Source organism: Oryzias latipes, chromosome 12 (assembly GCF_002234675.1).
Source record: "Oryzias latipes chromosome 12, ASM223467v1".
In the NCBI taxonomy this organism is placed as follows: Eukaryota; Metazoa; Chordata; class Actinopteri; order Beloniformes; family Adrianichthyidae; genus Oryzias; species Oryzias latipes.
The window spans coordinates 6,573,409-6,592,628 of record NC_019870.2 but is presented as its reverse complement, the minus strand read 5'-3'; the positions used below and the strand labels follow the sequence as shown (position 1 = coordinate 6,592,628).

Genomic DNA, 19,220 nt, shown 5'->3' with positions numbered 1-19,220 from the left:
CAAGGATCAGGGTTCCTGTGTCTACCATCGCATGCAGGAGTGGGTTGTTTGACCTTGATAGCAGGCGTTTCTATTAGTTTCTGCACATGCAAAGACACACAGAGCATGTAACTGCAGTATTCTGAAAGCTGGGCCTTTCCTTATCAGCAGATTGCATGAACCAACCCATTCTGAGCAGCAAATTCCTTTTGAATGACCATAAAATGGGTCTTTGTCCCTGCCGTCTTCCTATCTCTCATTCTGTTATCCCTCTTTTTTTTTTGTTTTGTCATAATCTCAGCTGCTCTGCTTCTTCACGGATCAAAAGGAATCCCTCCTTCTGGACCCCTTCTGACCGTGGAAATAGTCTTGTCAATTGCTCACAGCAGTTGGAGGTTATCAGCTGACTGCCAGTGAAGATCTGAAAAATCAGCTAAAAGCTCCTGGCAAAGATGGTTAACACTGGAAAAAAAACTGCTGCTTTCCTCTCAGAGGGGACGGATAGGAATGAGGGGAGATTAAAGTTGGTGGATGCAGGTTTAGGGGTGACTCATAAATTGGTGAAGAAGGAGCAAAAGGCACTTGGTCTGCTGGTCTCCACATGAAAGGCCACCCTAAGCATGCTCATTGCTGCCTTTTCATGCCTAATCTTGCATTTCCATGATACTTTTTTCATGTTCCCTGTCTGTCAAAAGCACACAAAAAGACACACATATACACACCAGTTCACACGGCAGTGGCTCAGATGGTTGAGTAGAACGGCTAATGATCGGCGGGTTCGATACCCGCTCCCCCCAGACAACTGTCGTGTCCTTGAGTAAGACACTTCACCCTTCCTGCCTCCAGTGAGTGAATGTGTATGAATGATCCCGGTGATGGTCAAAGGGACCGTAGCTGCGTACTGGCAGCCATGCCTCTGTCAGTCTGCTATTAACTGATTCAGTTGAGGTACTGGGAAAATGCTAAACGACGTATTCTTACGTGCCGCTTTACTACCTTCTTAGAAGGCCCAAAGTGCTTCACAGTCCCATTCACACACATACTCACTCACTGATGGTGCCAACCTTTAGGCATCCGGAGCAATGTCGGGTTCTGTGTCTTGCCCAGGAACACTTTGGCACATGGGCGGGAAGAGGTTGACAGCTCTAACTCTGAATCTACCAGTTCTTGTCATATATTTGGTGCCCAAAAGCCTTCCGTGTGGATTCTTCACATCACCGTGAGTTGATATTTCCATGACAAGGCCTTAGTTGCATGTACCTATACGTGGGGTTGATCCGTACGGGTTCTATGGATTTTTTTCCAGATCCGTGGAGGGTCATAGACAGGAGCGACTTCATTTTAGGAAGAGCACAGGTGTGTCTTGCAGTTCCTTTCAGGTGGCATTGAGGCCACCGTCATGAGGCACATACCATTGTCATGTGTGTGGTAAGTGTATCATGACGTATTTGTAAGGATAAAGCAAGTTACGCGCACGAATGAGTGATGCTGTCATACGGTGTCCTTAAGTCGCACTCGTCAGTAAAGTGCACATACTGGCCTCTTACTGACTACACAACAATAACTAGTCAAAGTCAATTTTATTGTCGATTCTTCACAAGTGACGTGTACAATGAATTGAAATGCCGTTTCTTACTCTCTCATGCCTGTTCAAGAGAAAATAAAAGGAAAGGAAAGAAAAGAAAGACAATTCACAAAATTAGCCAATAAAGTGCACTCGTCGTTTGAGCACTGATTATGGGAGGAGATGGGTGGTGATTGGGTGGAAAGGGGAGAAGGTGTTTAGCATCCTGATGGCCTGGTGTGTGAACCTGTTTCTGAGTCTAGTGGTGTGGGAGCGGAGGCTCCTGTACCTCCTCCCCGAGGGCAGAAAGCTGAACAGGTTGTGTGCAGGGTGGTGTGCGTCCTTGATAATTGTTAGTGCTTTGCCGGGGAGGCGGGTGATGTATAAGTCCTGCAGGGAGGGGAGTGGTGCTCCAATGATTCTCCTGGCTGTGTTGACTATGCGCTGCAGGGCTCTCCTGTTGCTGTGTGCTCAGCTACCACCCCACACAGTGATGCAGCTGGAGAGGATGCTCTCAATGGTTCCTCTGTAGACACAACAATACTGCATGTACGGGGTGTGAAGGTGATGTGCAAGTGCCTGTGTGACCCCCACAGGATGCCCACACAAACTACACTGATTGTCTAAGTTTCTAACTTTTAAGTTCCTAATTTCTAACAAGGATACGCCATCAACCATGTTACTCCTGGATCTTTACAGGTTTGGAATCCCACCACAACAAGCGCACCAATTAGAGCAGGGGTCAACTCTGGGTCTCAAAGGCTGGCCTCCTCCGGCCTTATCTGCTTCTGATTACCTGGATCAGGTATGTTAACGACTTTCAATGGCAGTTTGGTTGGAAAACATGTGGGACACCGGCCTTCGAGGCCTCGATTCTGACTCCCCTGGTTTAGAAGAACAACAACAAAAAAGGGCTGAACAAATGCACCTTTAATTTAAAAAAAGAAAATATGAAAGCACTTGTTTCCTTTTCGTTCTCATCATTTTCAGTCTTTAAATCCTTGTTTTACTTTTAAGAATGTATTCACTCTTAAATGTTGCTCTTTTCTCTAAATTCTTGTATTACTTTTGCTAAGTCCATACATTGCCGAAGACTTTACTCAAATCTAACTGAAGTAGTTTGTTATACCATTACGGGTCCTAACAGGATCGTCCAAACAACTTCTAGCACACTTCCAGAAACTCGCCTCAACCCAGCCGTAAACCAAACACCTAGTTTGATCTCTAATGCACAGCACCTCAGTGAATGTATTGATCTTCTCCGCCTTCTACTGTGTTTTTCCAGGTGACCTTGCTTTTGCAGAAAGAATTTCTGCTGAAGGACTTTCTTTTAAAAGTGTTTTTTTTTCTTCAGCAATGATGGTGAATTAAACATCTTCATGCACGTAGTATTATTTCATCTGCGCATGCATTCTGCATGAGTCTGACACCAACCCTGAACCCACAAGGATTTTTTTTTTAAATTTACATATTTATTTTTCTTCCTGAGCGTGTACTTTTTACCTCACATGCAAGGAAGAATAAAAAGGAGGTCTTTTGGTTGATGTTTATGAATCAATACATTTAAGGAGTTGTTAATTTTCTGTGAAGGAGTTGTGAAATGCAGAGTATCAGTGTAACGGATTTTTTTTTTTTATTTAATCCTCCCTTCACACATGCAGACACTTTTTCCATTAGGTCTCCACTGTTCAGCCTCCATGTTATTGCCTCAAGGCACTCTAACTTGGAGTCTGAACTTATTATGCCTCTCCCCTCTCCGAGCTTCTGAATGGCGAGAGAACAAGCTCATTCCACCTGCGTCAGCACAAGAGACGGTTGTGCCGCAGACGGCTTGGTGAGAAAGTGTAATGAGGAAGCACCGTAGGTGTCCCCATCCACTCTGAGGAGAGGCTTCTCACTCTCAACCAGCAGAGACTGATGTGGTTTAAGCCTCTCATCCCTGCGTGTGAACTAAGCAGTTCTTTGAAGGTTGTTTTTTTTTTTAATTATTGTTTTATTTAAAAAGCCTCTCCAGACTTTACTTCCCCAAATGATTCACCTAACTCCTCGTTTTTCTCTTTCCATCACCCCCAAAGTTCACTGTTGGGATCAATTTAAGCTGCAGGGGCGGAGCTACAAGCAAAAGGCTTTGTCCCCCTACTTGGCCCCCAATTTTTGAGTAAATATTATATTTTAGTTGACAAATATATTTAAAGAAACATCAGCACAAGCTTCTTTATGCTTTTCAAAAATAACAAAAGTAATGTTTTTTAATGAAATCTTGGTGTAGACTTATATAGCACTTTTCTACCTGCCTCGAAGGCCCATAGGGCTTTAGAGTCACAGTCTCTGCACACACACATTTGCACATTCCGCTGCCCTACACCATAAGAAGCAATGTGGGGGACTTGTTATTAATAACAATGATAAAGCTGTTTAAAATATGATTGAAATATGATTTTTTTTTTTGATACTTAATGTGTAATTGACTTCCACTCTCCTGTTCCCATTTACCACCCTTCCATAGTCTTCTATATAAAATGTTCTAACTATGCCACTGTTTAGCTGTGAATATTGTAAACAAGGAAGTAAATAAGGGAGTTTTTCGGGTAAATGGTCTTGTGTGCTCCAGTGGCTGCAACTGAGGGTAAAAGAAGATTGACGAAGAGAATTGAGGAAAGATGACAAAACACCAAGCTCGCCTTATACCTGAGGGACTTTAGCTGGGGTGTCTCGGCGGCTGTGTTTTTTTTTCTTTTTTTTTTTTTTCTTGTGTCTTGTCAGAGTTGGGAGTGATGCTACATGCGCTTCAGTTTCTTAGTCACTCTGGGAATTCGGTAGCTGCAGCAGGAGGTGCCTGGGAATCAGCCGTGACGGATGGTTGTGTCTGTCTGAGCGGATACAAGGTCACATGGGTTTCAAGCAGTGATGTAGACACTCCTTTACTTCTGCCTACTTGCCTTTTTTTTCTTTTAATTAACCTCTTCGGGTGAACCGAGCTTAGTAATCACCCTGGAAAGTCCTGGTATTAGGACTTATGTGACCTTTTGAGAGTTTCATGTCTTTCTTTACCTCACTCCACCTCGCATTAAACTTGGCAATGCGGCAGCCATAAAGGGAAGAACTTAAATGGCAGAAAAAAAGCTAGAGAAAACTGAATGATTTTCATTTTCAGTCTCACCAAGGCGTTCTTTTAGGTCCCAGTCCGGTCATCTTTTACTCTTTTTCAAAGGGGTTCCTAGTGGTTTTTTTGATTATGATTGTTCGGTTTAAGCCAAAATTAAAAAGCACACTGTTGTTTTCTCAGACCTTTCCTCCAAAGCGGCAATAGTTCATTAGAAATTTGCCTTTGAAGTGTGGATAAGACCATTGGCGCAGTGTGAGCCTGCCTCCATTTTCCATCATCCCATTGTTTACACTCTCCTGTCCTGCTAGCTTAAAAACCCTTGTGCTATCTTAGATGACCCCACACTTACATTAACGTGTTCTCTCTACCATGACAAAGGTGGATAAAGGTGGAAAGATTTCATGTAATCCATGGACACCAGTGAAGATCACGAATCATTGAAGAAAAAAGGTTCAGCGCACTGTCTAGTGGGTCTAAATGACCCAACTCCCAATGTTAAAGTGCCTAGGATAGCACAAGGGTTACAGCCCCTTACACCACCAACCTACCATAGCTGCTGCAACAAAAATGGTGGGCAATTTCATAGCTGTCCAGCCGTACAGTCGTACAGTTTTGAGCCAGATACCAGTTCAGGCAAGGAAATTGAGGATGTACATGGATCTATTTGTCTGCAAGTGGATGCATCACAATGGAGCAGAGCAGTGAGTCTGTGGCTTGCAATTGTAGGTCCTACATCACTGCTACAAGGTTTTTCAAATTGCATTTTTTTCGTCTGCTTCTGATTCACAGCAGTTTGAATAATAATTTAAAAAAAAAAAACTAAAAAACACAATCAAAACTTTAAATATATATGTCCTCCATCATGACAAAAAAGCCACAAGATCATGTTAAAAATTCCAAAAACACAATTTTCATTTGAGTAGGTTTTCATTTCCCCTAACTTGTGTTGCAAAGCTGCTTAATTGATCCCACAAAGCGATGGTCACAGTTTAATGTCAATTAATCAAAGAGCAACTTGTTAGAGTCCTTTACTGGCCCCATCATCGCATTTCACCCCCCACCCTCCCTCCATTCCCTTTCTAGACCTTGTGGCCTCATTACAAACACACAAAAAGCACAGACATAAATAAAAATAATCTCGTTTCTCACATTCGACTTCTAAGAGGACACACAGGCCTTAGCTCTCCTTGGGGGGATGCAAACCCCTCAGAGTGATGTCCCAGAACGAGCAGATCAAACGCCTCTCCTCTCGGCTTTCTTCCCGTCGCTCTATTTTGGTTGTCTTCTTTTATGTCGGCGAGCAGTGGCTTAAGTGGCTCTATTGGAGATCTCTGATGGGCTCTCCAATGAGAGCATGGGAAATAAATTGGTTCATTTTTCAGATAGGCGACTCCCGTGGCGCCCCCTGCTGTTCGATCGCTCCTCTGTGCCCAGGCAGAGGGAAAAAAAAATCAGGGTGAAAGAGAAACGAGGTACGACAAGGATGGCGGAGAAGAGGTCAAGACAAAAAGGGCTGGGCTGCCTGGATGAGTCATGCTGCTTGCTGCGTCGGAGCATTTACATTTCATCTTAAGTCCATGTGAGTTTTACACGTTTAATGACCACTCACAGGAAAGAATGGATGAAGCCACAGCTTCCCCATGTGGTCACAGTGGGGAAAAGCAGCTTCTAGATCAACCTTCCATTCTCTGAAGAAGTGTTTCTCTGCTAGACCTCACACTGGATATTTCTGTGAATGTGTGTGTGTCTTTACTCACTGTGCTGTCTTGCTATGCAAATAAGTCTGTCTGGATTTAGTCACCATAACCGGAAAATTAATCTAAACCCTTCCTCTTTCCTTAACAGGCTGCAGGCTGCTATTACTCTGCAACAAGTGTCCTATTTCTATGAAACAACGCAGTGGCTCACTGATGGAATATCCTTTTATTTGCAACTTGGAGAAAAAAACTCAGGCTGGTTTTCAGAGAGTTTTTAAAGAAACGCCATGAAAGACGATCTTTTTTAGAATTCAATGTCATCTGCATGAATGCTGTCCTTGATGGTCTACTTTTTGGGCATTGTCTAAAGCAGGGATGTCCACATTTTTTCTGCAAAGACAGCCAGATTTGGTCAGGTGAACGTTTGTGAGGACCAGTCAATTGGCTTGCATTCTTTGAACCCTAATAATGGCGTTAAATGTTAATGAAAATTTAAGTGCTAGGCGTACTTTTATTTTCTTCATGTAGAACAGAAAAACAGCCAATAAGTTTTTTTTTTTTTTTCTTTTTAATTTACATGTGGCATTTTATAAATGAGCAAGAAAGTATCACAAAAGTGTCGAGCAATGGTTTTGCCACGGATCTAAAATGACTTAAAACATAAGTTAGCCAATCAAAAGCAAGAAATCATACACACTGTAGGCTGGTGGTATTTTTCACAAGACTTTGGCCTGTAGGCCAGACTTTGGACATGCCTATACTAAAGCTCAACATAAAAAGTGACTTCATTCTTAATTTGTAGTGAGTTTATTTTAAATCAGAAGCTGTTTGAGGCTTTATGAAGACCGCTGATCGTTTTTGTTCCACATCATAAACGTCACACATAAGTGTATCATTATACTGATGATTCAAAACATGATTAGCCTGTAATTAGTGTTTAACACATTGGACAGTTGATTACGTTAAGCTATCAGTAGATTTTTTAACCGAATGATGGAAGGAAAAACATTAGAATAAACTTTCAACATGATGCACCCTGTAACAGAACAATTACAAACTTTAACTGCTCAAATAAAGGAATAATGTGATTTATTAGGCAAGACCGAGAAACTGTGATGTTATAATCTTGTAAAAATAAAGTTCACTATGCTAGGTTAAAAAAAAATATATAAAATAGTATTAAACTTATTTCAAAAACAAAAAGCAACAAAAAACTTCATCAAATAACTTTGAGCGGAGTCAGGTATGAATAGTATGCTCAACTTTTTGGTTAAATATCAACAGTACAGGTTCAAATAGACCTTGTATTTGGGGTTAATAATGTAAATCATTAAGACGTGCAACCGTCAGAAAATGCTGAAACATGAAAATCCTTATTAAAAACAAAAAAACTTTTACTAATTTAATCTTGCTGCAAGTTTGTTTTAAAAAAGTGTTAAAAACTCATCAAGCCAGAATATTGTATTTATTTACTTTCCCTTATTAAAAATGCACTTCTTTAGTCATTGAGTGTGCTAAATTCTCCAAGATTTCTACTACACAAAATATTTAGCTGAAAACCAGAACTTATATTTTCTATAGGGCCTGTGTGGAGCTCTGTAATTATGACAATCTTGTATTTTGTTTGTGTTCAAGCAGTCATTTAGTGGTGTTTTATGTTGAGCTGTGGTATCAAATCAAGTCCTCTGTTGTGGGATCAATACCATTCTGTTTTTATATTGACACTCGAGAAAGTGACGGACATTAATTTACAATTTTTTTTCAATAGTTGTGTTATCTACACACCACAAACTTTGCTTTTATGTTTCATCAACAACTCAACCGCTTATTTATTAAGGAAAAGTAAGCCGATTATGACAGCAGGGGTAGAGGCCGGGCTTAAATTGCATACTACAGTCTTATTGGTTGGATTTTATGATAGACGTTTCAATCAGCCAATCAAAGCACCCAACATTTTGTCACTGTATTTTACCACTTGACCTAAAAAAAACACACTGCTGTTTTGAATGTTTTGAGATTCCTAGTTCCTGATCTCCGGGGACCTTTGAAGAGCACAGAAGTGTTATGAGAAATCACAGGCTTCTTGTGGAGTCAAAAAACAGCGTCGGGGGAAACTTATGGAGGAAGTTCGGCGCAGTTTGGCCCGGGGTGTCAGCACCTGTCGGAATCTGCTGATGTCACTCTGTGGTGCCGCGAGGATGGAGTCGCTGCTCAAACGATGCCGCGAGACCCCAACGCTCCGCTCGTCTCTGCTGCTCACCGGCCTGGTGAGAACCCAAACCGTCCCGCTCTGGCATTTAAAACGTTTAATTAAAGGGAGAAGCGTGTAAACAAAACAACTTTTAATTCATTTCTTTCTGTGACTAACTAACTGACAAAAGGATTGGAGGTTGGTCTCAGTTCGACCTGAAAATAAAACGACAATAAATTAGTTCGAAAACATAAACTTTTTTTTTTTTTAATGTGCTATTCTAACGGTATTGTTGGTACAAATATTGCCCCCGCAGTTTCTGTTCCTGTTCATGTCTTTGTATCCGGCATTGTGGTCCATCGGGGTTCGCCTCAAGTCGGTTCTAACCGGAAGTTACGTAGCCGGCCACCACTCCGTTCTTCTCATCAACAGCCCCAATGAGCAAACAGCGAAGGAAATTGCCAGGTAAAGATGCACAAAGTGGTGCATTTCTTAGTTCCTGGAGTTTGAGTCCCACTCTAATAGAAATCATGTTTTTAGTGTTTTCAACCTCTGTCTCGGGCACTTGTTTGTCTTATGATGGAGGGCATATGAAAAGATAATCATAATGCATTTTAAAATTGCGTTTTTGAGTATTGTTTTTTATCAAATTGTTATAAATCAGGAGCAGACATAAAAGTGCAGTTGGAAAATCCTAGGAGGGACGTTGGTACAACAATCGGCTCCTGTTGGTTCTGGTGCATCCACTGGCAGACAAATGGATCTTTGTACGTCTTTGTTTTCCTCGTCTTAGCTGGCATCTGGCTTCCTGCATTTTTGTCCCCGCCGAGTATAAAATAAAGCAAGTGTCCCACAGAGGTCACATCCTTCAGGTGTGAAGAAAATCGAGATAAACAATGGTAAATTGATAAAAAAAAAAACAACAACACATTTTCGCCACACTCACACAAATATAAACAGAGACCAGAATGATTTGCAGAACCATAAGATTACAAAAAAAAAAAAAACTTTAGAGCAAGATAAATAAAAAATAATACAAATTCGGCCTGATAATGGCATGTATTCTACTGGTTGCACAGTTGAACTTAGCCTAGGTTTTGCAGCAGAATGGAGTCTGTCTATCTACTTAACTAATGTCAAAAAAGGTTTTATTAAGCTTTATATTAAAAATAAGAATTTGGCAAATTGTTTAGTCATCGTCACCCCTTAAAAAACATACTATGAGGGATTTTGAATGGCGTCTGGCTTGACGGCCCCCTTTTTTATGGTTCAGTTCACCGCTGTCATGACTACGTGTTTCTAATGATGACAAAGAAACTCCATGTTTTATTTGCAAACAATGCCTACAAGAAGTAAAGGACAGATCTGTGTGAGATGTAACAAATATGACAGTATCAAGTATAACATTGGTATTAAAATTATTCTGGACTTAATTAAATATTTTTTGAAATTTACAAATTTTAGTGCCTGATGAAAAACCTTCTTACATGTGTGGTCATCAATTTTACAATTGCAAACATCCAAAATACTTTAAAAGGACTGGAATTCTGCATTCAAGGTCAGATCGTCTGCAGCTTAAACACCCGCCTCCGTCTCTAAAAGCCGAGTCAAATGAGATCTTTGGGACGGCTCGTCCTGTAGGTGTTTCAGCGACTCATTGAAATCGCTTCTAGCTCAGTTTAAAACAGTGCAGAAATCAAGTACAATGCGTGTGTTTTTTTGTTTTTTCACTGATTTCTTCATTGCTGGCCAGGCATCAGGTGGCAGGCGTGTTAGATAAGCATCATTAGCAAACATTCCCATTTAAAACTGGTTCCTGGTGGCAGTTGAGAGCAGATTCAGCTTCTGGGCATGCTCAGACTCTTTCCCCACCACTCTGAGAGCCATCATGGTGAAACGATACGAGAGAGCATCGTCCTTGTCTCATCTACTCATAATCCATATTTACTTCGAAAAACTCTCCGGTGTTTTAACGTCTCTGTCGACATCCCAGAGTCCCAGTTCATTTGTAGAGCTTTCTGTTTATCTGATCAGTTAGTAAAAGTTATTCTCTAAACCAACTGGTGTTTAGCGTTTATAAACTTTGGCTATTCTATGGTAAATAATTTATATTATATTTTTGAATCCAGTTAACCCTTGTGCTATCTTAGATGACCCCACCCTTACATTGACGTGTTCTCCCTACCATGACAAAGGTGGATAAAGGTGGAAAGATTTCATGTAATCCATGGACACCAGTGAAGATCACAAATCATTGAAGAAAAAAGTTTCAGCGCACTGTCTAGTGGGTCTAGATGACCCACTAGGATAGCACAAGGGGTTAAAGGTGGAAGAGTTTGGGGGCAAGCTGAGGTTGATACTCGGATATTAACGATCTAAACAAGCAAGAATATTTGTGATGTCCAACATCGCAAATTTCCTATCATTGCACATATAATTAGACTATAGTAAAAAATACACGTCAGGCAATGTATTTATTTATGTAAAATTGCAGAATAATGTTTGATTTTTAAGTTTATCAACAAAACTATATGTAAAGGCTAAGTAAATCACCTTTCAAAATAAAATGTCGGGGAAAGTTCTCATTTTCAAACGAAATCTATCATCTTTTTCATAGATGGAAAAAAAATAATCTGAAGTTCAGTTTACTGAAATTGGTTTTAAAAAGTTATTTTGTTTTAAATATATTCAACAATTTGAATAAAAAAAAATGTAATAAATAGTTGACATCACGAAAATCTGGTGACACCAATTATGTGACATCATATGACTGTTGCTTGGCAACCATACTGGAACACCTCTGTAAAATGATTATCTCAAGTTTGAAAGTTTTTTGGTATTTCCACTAAAAATGTAAAAAAAATCTGATATTAAAACATATTTGTTAGAAACACTGCTGTCCATTTAGATGAAAGGACTGTGAGTGTTTTCTAGTTGTTACATTTTTTTTGAGGTGTTGCTGCGTTTTCATTTACAATCGTCTTCTACTGGAACTGGAATCAGCTAAAGCTTGAGGATAGGATAAACTGCCGAACATTTTTAGGATTTGTTGTAAAATAATCCAAAGTAACATTAACGTTTTGTCTACTGCTGAAATTCACCAGGACGTTGACAGAGAAAGTGTTAAGGGGGAATGTTTGAAGTGATAAGAATTTTCACACGTTCAGTAAAAAGACAAACATTTAGCACCCATAATATCTAAAATAGTAAGAATCGCGGTTTGAGCTGTAATGACCCACAGGCCTAGTTAAACCTAAAAAAGCTGGACACTGTTCCATCCCACTATGAACCGAGTCTAATTTAAACAGATCTTGGTTTGTTTCTGTTTTCTGTACACAAACAATAACTTTGTGTCGACTCAACAGAGCGCCATCTATCTCTTTATCAGTCCAGCAGATCACGTGCTGTTTTGCAAAGTGGGTTTGTTCGGCGTGCTAACCAGAAGATCGAGCTTTGGTCTACGGTAACGTTCTGCACATGTGCCAAAGTGATTTATGTGATTCAGAGTCATTCCACTCCAGACAAATCGGACTTTTCTGTCGGCAGCGGAGAAAATTATGTCAGAGCTGCAAATTGACTGGAGCGCTGCGTTTGCACTCTCATAGCCTTAGATGGCGGTTCAGCTGCATGCTAATGAGCTCCATCTATTAAGCACAGGACAGGAAAGGAACCGCGGAGCAGATTCATGTTATGGAAATCACCTCGCAGCGCACCCGCAATAAAATATTTCATCTGAGCTTTATCAGAAACAACGTTTGGGAGTCTTGCAGTTGTTCACTTTAGTTGCCTCTGCTTGCTGAGATCTGTATTTTACATTTAAAAAAGTAGTGTCTGTGACCTCATATTACGTTTTTATTGTTTTCTTTTTATGTTGATTTTCAATTTTCCCTTCTGCTTTAGCTTTTTTTTCCCTCAGGGGCGTCATGGAGCATCGACTTGCAGCCAGTGTTAACATCCTCTACAGAACCTCCACAATGTAAACGCCTATGCAGAATTTTTTTTTTTTTTTTGCTTCTGAAATTTGAAAGTCTGCGAACATTTTTTTCTTTCTGGTATTTTCAGGTATTATTGGAAAAGCGAGATCCAGGATGCAACAGAAATCCTGATGGTGAGTGTTTCTGGGTGAAGTGTAGTTCTCCGGCTAAATGAACCCAAAAGTGTGTGTGTCATTAAATCCAAACTCCTGTTTTAGCTGGTGAAGACGAGGAGCTCCAAAATCCAGCAAGTCGTGAATTATGTGAGGTAAGAGCTGTTTTTGAGTGAGTTTACTGTGGAAATCCTAGAAATTTCAATTTAGATTTGTTCCTTTTTTATTATTTGGCAGAAAATGAACAAAACAAATGTGGCATTGTATTTCTATTAAAAACGAAATGTTCAGTTTTAGCAGACAAATGGAAATACGGGGTTGTTATTAGCTGCACTGATTCCTTCACAACTTCACTTGTTGGTTTTGAGCTTGAAAAAGAGATGTCTCCTCTTTGATCATGACTCTGCATTTCACCTTCTTTGCCCTGGAATTTCCCCCAAATTTCCCACAGTTTTGTCCTTTGGTTGGCTTTTGTTGAAAAAAAATCAGCCAAAACATTTGGATTGTTGTGGTCGTATCCTCCATAGCAGTCGCACCAAAACCAGGATCACACCCACACACAAAAATCCACTCTCACAGCCTTAAATGAGCCTCAATACGATGAAAGACCAAATACAGAATTATTCCATTTGAGTGGATTGTATAAAATCTGGACTTTTTTCTTTTAAATTAAATTTTTTTAGTGTTTATCTACTTGTTGCACCAGCTTTTTAAGATTTATATTTTTATTTACTCCACTTTATTACTATTAAGGCTAATTTACGCTCTTTGTTGTCAAAAGTCTTTGTTTTGTTTGTTGTCATATTTTTAAACAACAGTCTTTTTTTTTTTTTAAAGAAGCTATTTTTAAGAAGAAAATATGCATATTTTACTTGATTTTTGAGCCTCACAATTCTGTTTTCCATGTTCATGTGCTCTTCGGTTGCTATCCTTCACTACTCCCTACATAGTGCCCTATATGAAGCGTTCCTCATTTTGTAGTGTTGTCCGAATCTACAATTCCAAAACCAAGTGCCCTAAAAATTTCCCAGGAGACTCTGCGAAAAACCAGTGTGCATCAATGCTCACTAGATTGGTGAATATAGACCACAATGTATTGTGTTTGAACAATTTTAGCCAACATTTTTATCTAAATGTATATTTTAATAAACCAGCAATGTTTTTAGTAGATGCATATATAGTAAAAGGCTCCATATCAATTTAATTTTCAGGTCATGAAATTGATGATGTCATATTCGCTATTTAAAGGGAAAAAAAAATAGTGGGGATGGTGTCCTAATTGCCAATACAATTCAGGGCACTACATAGTCCTGCACTATATCGTTTTTTTATTAGTTAAGGATTAGGGTGGGTTTTCGGAGGCTTTGTTGACCTTTTTTCATTTTATTCCTGTCGATATAGAATAATTAAATAAAAATAAACAAAAAAACTTCAAAGCGTCCCTTTCTTGTTTATGACAAATATCACAAATAATGTTTACCTTTTCTTTGTGAATGCCTCTAATTAACGAGATAGTTGGCATCTATAATAGGTTTTGTGTAAAGGGCCTATATCATGCAAAATAATCTTTTTGAGCTTTGAAGTGTATTTTAATGTTTATTCCTCACTATAACAACCCCAATGCACTATTTTGATTATTTCATGCATTTTTGAGCATTCCTCTAAAACTCTGCTCTCTGAGCACCAGCCCCTCCCAATCCACAAAAACGAGCAGATTCTCACATTGTGACATCACAAAGTGAGGAACAGCCCCTTCCAGGAAGAGTCTGCTCTGTCAGCACCACCCCCAGGCTAATACACACACCAACTTTCTCCATGGAGCTAGCAGTGTTTGGCAAAACGCTTCCTTTTCCATGCACAATATACATCCATCTTTGCAAAAGTTAGGATGTGGGCGGCACCCTCAAGCAGCGAAAGGCGGTTCCCCAGACATCGAGTCATCTTACTTCTGAGTAGAAAAAACGGGGGTTTGAAAATAACTTCCTTCTTTAGTGTGTCAAAGGTAATATATTATCATATATGGATATCATTTACTCTGAAAGGCTAAAAAATAGCATGATACAGGACCTTTAACCCTATTTTAACCAGAAAAGACCCTTTGAGATCAAGTTTTGCAAGGGCGATCCGGCCAATAGATCATGCCTTAAAAAAACAAGTTTAGAAAGACAAGTCAGAAGCGTAATAAAAGTAAAACTATGAAAGAAAATGGAAATCATATCTGAAATAGGCTTTTATGAGTGGAATAGTTAAGAAACAGAGGAGTAACAAACAATAAATGTCAACACTTTAATCTGTTTTTTAAGATAAAAGCACTTAAAGGACACTTAAAGGACATCTGTTTTGTAATTTGCAGCTTTTTTGAATTTCATTGTATAAACAGATTTCTTTTTGTGTGTAGCCACTGTTATTTCCTCAATCACGAGTGTAGCTGGACTCTGAGCTCTGTGATGAGTTTTGCGGCCCCTTTTGAAGGTCCGTCCATCCCTATGGGACCCCAGAAATCCTCAGCTTCCCAGTGGAGGACGGCAGTCTGGATTACATGAAGTGGATTGATGAAGCCGTTCCGGATGATTGATCCCTGCAGTTGGAACCAAATCCTGGGTTGCTCAGTGACCGCGCCTCAACAAGGATCCAAGAGGACACCCTGAAAAAGCCTTGTCGACTCCAAGGCCAGTCGGTAGGAGGTGTGCTTATTTTTGAATTGCACTGGTTCCCTCAAAAGAAACTGGGGATCAATGTTATTCAGTAAATCACTTGAAGATCAAACTGTCAGGGAAAAGTTTGAAATTTGGACAAATAGACTGTATGATTCCAATTCCTCACGACTCACTTTTCTGAGATGCAGCATTTAGACGTCATGTAACTAAGCCCAGCAGAGTGCAGCATTTGCAAAACCCAACTTGAAGCTTTTCAAATAATTATTATTACAAACGTTTAAAGCAAAATGCTAGTTTAAAAGTAATTTACATATATTTATCAAAAAAACAACAACAAACAAGTCTAGATTGTTGCGTTTCAGTTTCAGTTTTCTCCAGATCAAATGAACTTTTGAAGCCAAAATTGGAATGTGAAGCATCAGGAAGTTGTGACCAAGTACTTCCTTCCTTTTTTAAAAATTTTAAACAAACAACTAAATTGCTAAACAACTAAAAAAACTTTTTTTTTTTTGCAGAAATTTTTTATTTTAAGCTTATTTATTGGTACGGCAATCTGTTGTTTCTTCATATTAGAGTAGAAGATTTAAAATGTTCCTTCTTTGTCTCAGTTCAGGGATTTTCTTTTGGCTAAATAGTTTGTCTGTAGATGTTGAAATGTTGGATGTTAAAAATCCTGGAGAAGAGGCCAAAGTTGATTTGTTGTTTTGTTTTTTTCTGCTCACTGGCTTGAAACAAAACGTTTAATTTTTCGAAATACAAGTTTGAAGTAGATTTAGACATGTGTATTAGTACATTTTCAATAATTTTTGTCTATCTAATGTATTTAAATGTCCAAAGGTTATGCAGTGATGTTTTATATCACAGGTAAGGTTTAAATTGGCTCAGTTTGGGCTCTTTAGGGCAGCTTTAGTTAAGTCAATTCTTCAACATTCTTTAATTTTATTTTTGTCATTCCTGATCATTAAACGTTTAGTGGATGACGGGTTTCCACTTTGTAGCATTGATATACATATCATATGTACTTACGCAACACCCTTTCCTTAAACAGGAAACATTTCAAGTATAATTATCATATTTTTAAATATTTCATATATTTGTTGTTTTTTTTGCGAGCAGGTTCTAACAAGAGAAAGTCTCTGTGTGGTGAAGCTTCTTTATCTTTAAACTTTAGGATTGAAAAAAGTACAACAACAAAAAAAACTCTTGTGTTAAACAATATCATTAATATTGAACAGATTATTCTCCCAAATCCCACACCAGTCCTGTTATTTTGGTTTGAGTCCACTGCATTAAAGGTCTTGGGGCGCTTTGGAAAATGAAAAAAACGAAAAAACACATGAAGCGCTGTTATGCAGAAAGACTTTTTGCCATCAGACTGGACAAAAGAACTGCAGACAAGGTTCCAGTTTGGTGCTGCGTCTGCAGAGCCGCTGTAATCCTCCCCGTCCGGTCCGGGGAACAAATGAAATGCGAGACAATACAATGAAAATGTTTCAGAATGTTTTACCAAAATGTTGATGCTCGTTCCATGTGTTTAGGGTTTATTTATTTATCTTTTTTGGTGTATTAAGAGACTTGTGTGCTTTGCTGACTAAATATAGATGTATCTTGCGAAGGAAAAAGGGAAATAAAAAAACTGAAACCACCAAAGGATGCTCCTGCACTTTTAACAAATGTACACTAGATGGTGCTACTGCAATTTGCAATAATTCCCCCTTCTTTCAATAGTCAGAGAAATGATTTCCAGTCAGCGTAATATGATAGTAAAACTGCAAAAATAAACAATTTTCCCTCCATAAATGACTTTTTATTACATTTAATTAAACCTGTATTTTTTTACTGATTTAAAAACCCAATACCATGAAAATTGTGTTTTTTGTGTTTTTAACATATTTGTTGCATTTTTATGAAGACATAACACATTTATGATGTATATTATGGTTAAAATTGCTTTTCTGAGTATTTCTTTATTCAAATTGTTGGGAATTAGGAGCTGTTAAGTTTATTTGTATAGTACAATTTGTACACAAAGTGCTTCACAAAACAGGAAAATGTATTCAAATTACAATACATAACAGTGCAAAGATTGAAAACATAAATAGTCATCATAAAATTTGCTTTAAAAGAAAGAAAAAAGGAAAAAAAAACAAGTGCTGTTTGGAAGAACCCGGGAATCTGCGAGCGCTCAACCTCTTCACCACTGCTGCGTTTGCTTATAAAGAACGGTTATTGTTGTTGTTTATGTCCATTATTGAAATTAAGATTTCAGAGTGGGTAAATGCTGATACTATAAAAAAGATTCACTGTCAAATGGAAAAGGAGAGGCATTAGCTTTACTACAAATCTCTTGTGTTGTAAACACAAATCCAAAAATCAAATTAGGATTAATTAACAATCTTTTTGTTTTGACTTTTTTCCATCTGCTTGTCACAAAATATACTGTAGTTATTTTTTAGATCACATTCATTTCTAAAATCGCGTCTCCCATGACAAAGTTTTACTTCTAGAAATATTTGTTTTTTGTTACTATTCATGCAATTTGATCTTTTGAAAAAACAAATTCGTTTTGTTGGAAAATGTAATAAGTTAATTTATGATCAATAGAAAGTTTAGAAACATTTGGTTCTGGATTATTTGTTAAAACTAGCATCTCTGTTAAGATAACACCCAAGTCTCAATAAGATGCCATAGCACGACAGACAATAGTTTATAGTATAGTTCAATATAAAAAAGTAATTTTTTCTAGTTTATTTTTGATAAAAAAGGTAATACCTCACTATTCTTTTGTGGACAAACATTCCATTTATGTTTAATGATCTGAGTGAATGCTAATAAAAAAATCAGAAACTGCTAAGCCTTATATTGTTCCTTTACAGGCCCAAAGCTAATCATTATCGTAAAATAATAATAATAAAAAATTTCTTTATATTGTTTTTATTTTATTTTACTATAAATACAAATAGTTGTATAAAATAGGAATATTAAAAATAACAAATGAGAGTTTATATCCAACACTGTTGGTTTAAAATGACTACAAGATTATTTTGAAGAACAGCTTATATTTATTTGAAGACTGAATGAATATTTGTGAACAAATATTCTATACCCTAAATTCAAATTTTAAAGATTTTATACCTAAAGTTATATATAAAAAAAAAAGAAAAAAGAAAAAACGCTTGGGTTCCTTGTATAATCATAATGTCTTGTTTTTCTGCAGAGAAAAGTTCTCCATCTGGCGGATATAAAGTCAAACAATCTCTTTTAAGAACTGATTCATGCATTTTTTTCTAAATATATACAATTATTTTGAAAGATTACATGATTCTGACATCTCTTAAGTAAAACACAAAACAGAAAACGATAGTATTTATAATATCTTGACATGTCAGTGTAGTGTGTTGCTTAAAAAAAGGGTTTTCACAATAAAATACCATTATATTCACATATGCATTCAGGAAATCCAGCAGTTTCACTAAACTTGGGTATGTTTTAGCTTCTCCAACTCCTAGAATGATTGCATGTTTAGTTATTTCAACTAACTAAATCAGTTTAATTCATTTTATTTACAAATTACTATTGACAACCATAAATTTGTTTAGGTGCTGTGCAAAAATGTAATATTAAACCAAGTCAAAAGAGAAAAATGATTTAGTCAGATTAATTGAGTCCAGTTTAACAGATGTTGAATATTTTATTTGATAAATGGGCTAATTACACACAACCGTAACAGATTGCATTGGAAAATTGCTGGGGTACCTACAGGCAAACAGTGTTGGATCACCCTCCTTGACAAAACAATACAGAAAATCCACTGTATATTGCTGTTATGCTCTCTTATTTATCATGCAGCTGCTCAAACATACACAGAAACATTTGTCTTCTTAAGCTAAAAAAGTGCAGCACTTGAACTATAAGCTGAGCTCATATAAAGCAGGTCGT

General features: G+C 37.9%; 1 protein-coding gene across 1 annotated transcript; it reads left to right on the top strand.

The window, feature by feature from the left end:
* The first annotated feature begins 7,767 nt into the window (after positions 1–7,767).
* Positions 7,768–17,077, top strand: LOC101161173 (protein CutA homolog). The gene is made up of 6 exons (XM_004074531.4): positions 7,768–8,613; positions 8,854–9,002; positions 12,454–12,513; positions 12,600–12,645; positions 12,730–12,779; positions 15,097–17,077. Exons 1-6 carry the CDS (start codon positions 8,464–8,466, stop codon positions 15,197–15,199), a joined length of 558 nt encoding a protein of 185 aa, XP_004074579.1. The 5' UTR covers positions 7,768–8,463; the 3' UTR covers positions 15,200–17,077.
* The last annotated feature ends 2,143 nt before the right edge of the window (positions 17,078–19,220 follow it).

Bases quoted from the DNA above. Each gene is read 5' to 3' on its own strand.
- LOC101161173 (XM_004074531.4), top strand. From the start codon at position 8,464: ATGGAGGAAGTTCGGCGCAGTTTGGCCCGGGGTGTCAGCACCTGTCGG. The intron at 8,614-8,853 runs GTGAGAACCCAA...TTGCCCCCGCAG, and splicing joins CTCTGCTGCTCACCGGCCTG to TTTCTGTTCCTGTTCATGTC. The intron at 9,003-12,453 runs GTAAAGATGCAC...TTTTTCCCTCAG, and splicing joins ACAGCGAAGGAAATTGCCAG to GGGCGTCATGGAGCATCGAC.